Below are 403 nucleotides of genomic sequence, written 5' to 3' on the forward strand. Positions count from 1 at the left end.
CTGCCACTCCGGCCCCAACGCTGCTCCCATTGCCCCCCCCATGGCCATCCCTGTGCTGATCCCAGTGCCAGTCCCAGTGCCACCCCCGTGCCAACCCCAGTGCCACCCTGGGGACATCCCCACCCTGCTCCCAGCGCCAGGGCCATCCCGGGGCAATCCTCGTGCTGGTCCCGGTGCTGGTCCCGGTGCCAACCCATGCGGCCTCCCCCACGCCAGTCCCAGTGCCACCCCCGTGCCGGTCCAGGTGCCGCCCAGGGCCCATCCCGGGGCTGTCACCACGCCTGTCGCAGTGCCGTCCCCCTGCCCGCTCCCGTGCTGTCCCCGGGCCGGTCCCAGTGCCACCCCGGTGCCATCTCCATGCCCACCCCAGCGCAATCCCCGCGCCCGCCCGGGTACCACCCCA

General features: G+C 73.9%; 1 protein-coding gene across 1 annotated transcript in view; it reads right to left on the reverse strand.

Annotated features, from left to right (window-relative positions):
* Nucleotides 1-262, reverse strand: part of FKBP11 (FK506 binding protein 11) — a 1,016-nt gene extending 754 nt beyond the window's left edge. The window contains exon 1 of the mRNA XM_009284626.2: nucleotides 124-262. Coding sequence (XP_009282901.2) covers nucleotides 124-262 — 139 coding nt within the window. The remainder of the gene's footprint in view (nucleotides 1-123) is intronic.
* Nucleotides 263-403: the final 141 nt, after the last annotated feature.

Source organism: Aptenodytes forsteri, unplaced genomic scaffold (genome assembly GCF_000699145.1).
Source record: "Aptenodytes forsteri isolate BGI_AS27 unplaced genomic scaffold, ASM69914v1 Scaffold567, whole genome shotgun sequence".
Taxonomy (NCBI): Eukaryota; Metazoa; Chordata; class Aves; order Sphenisciformes; family Spheniscidae; genus Aptenodytes; species Aptenodytes forsteri.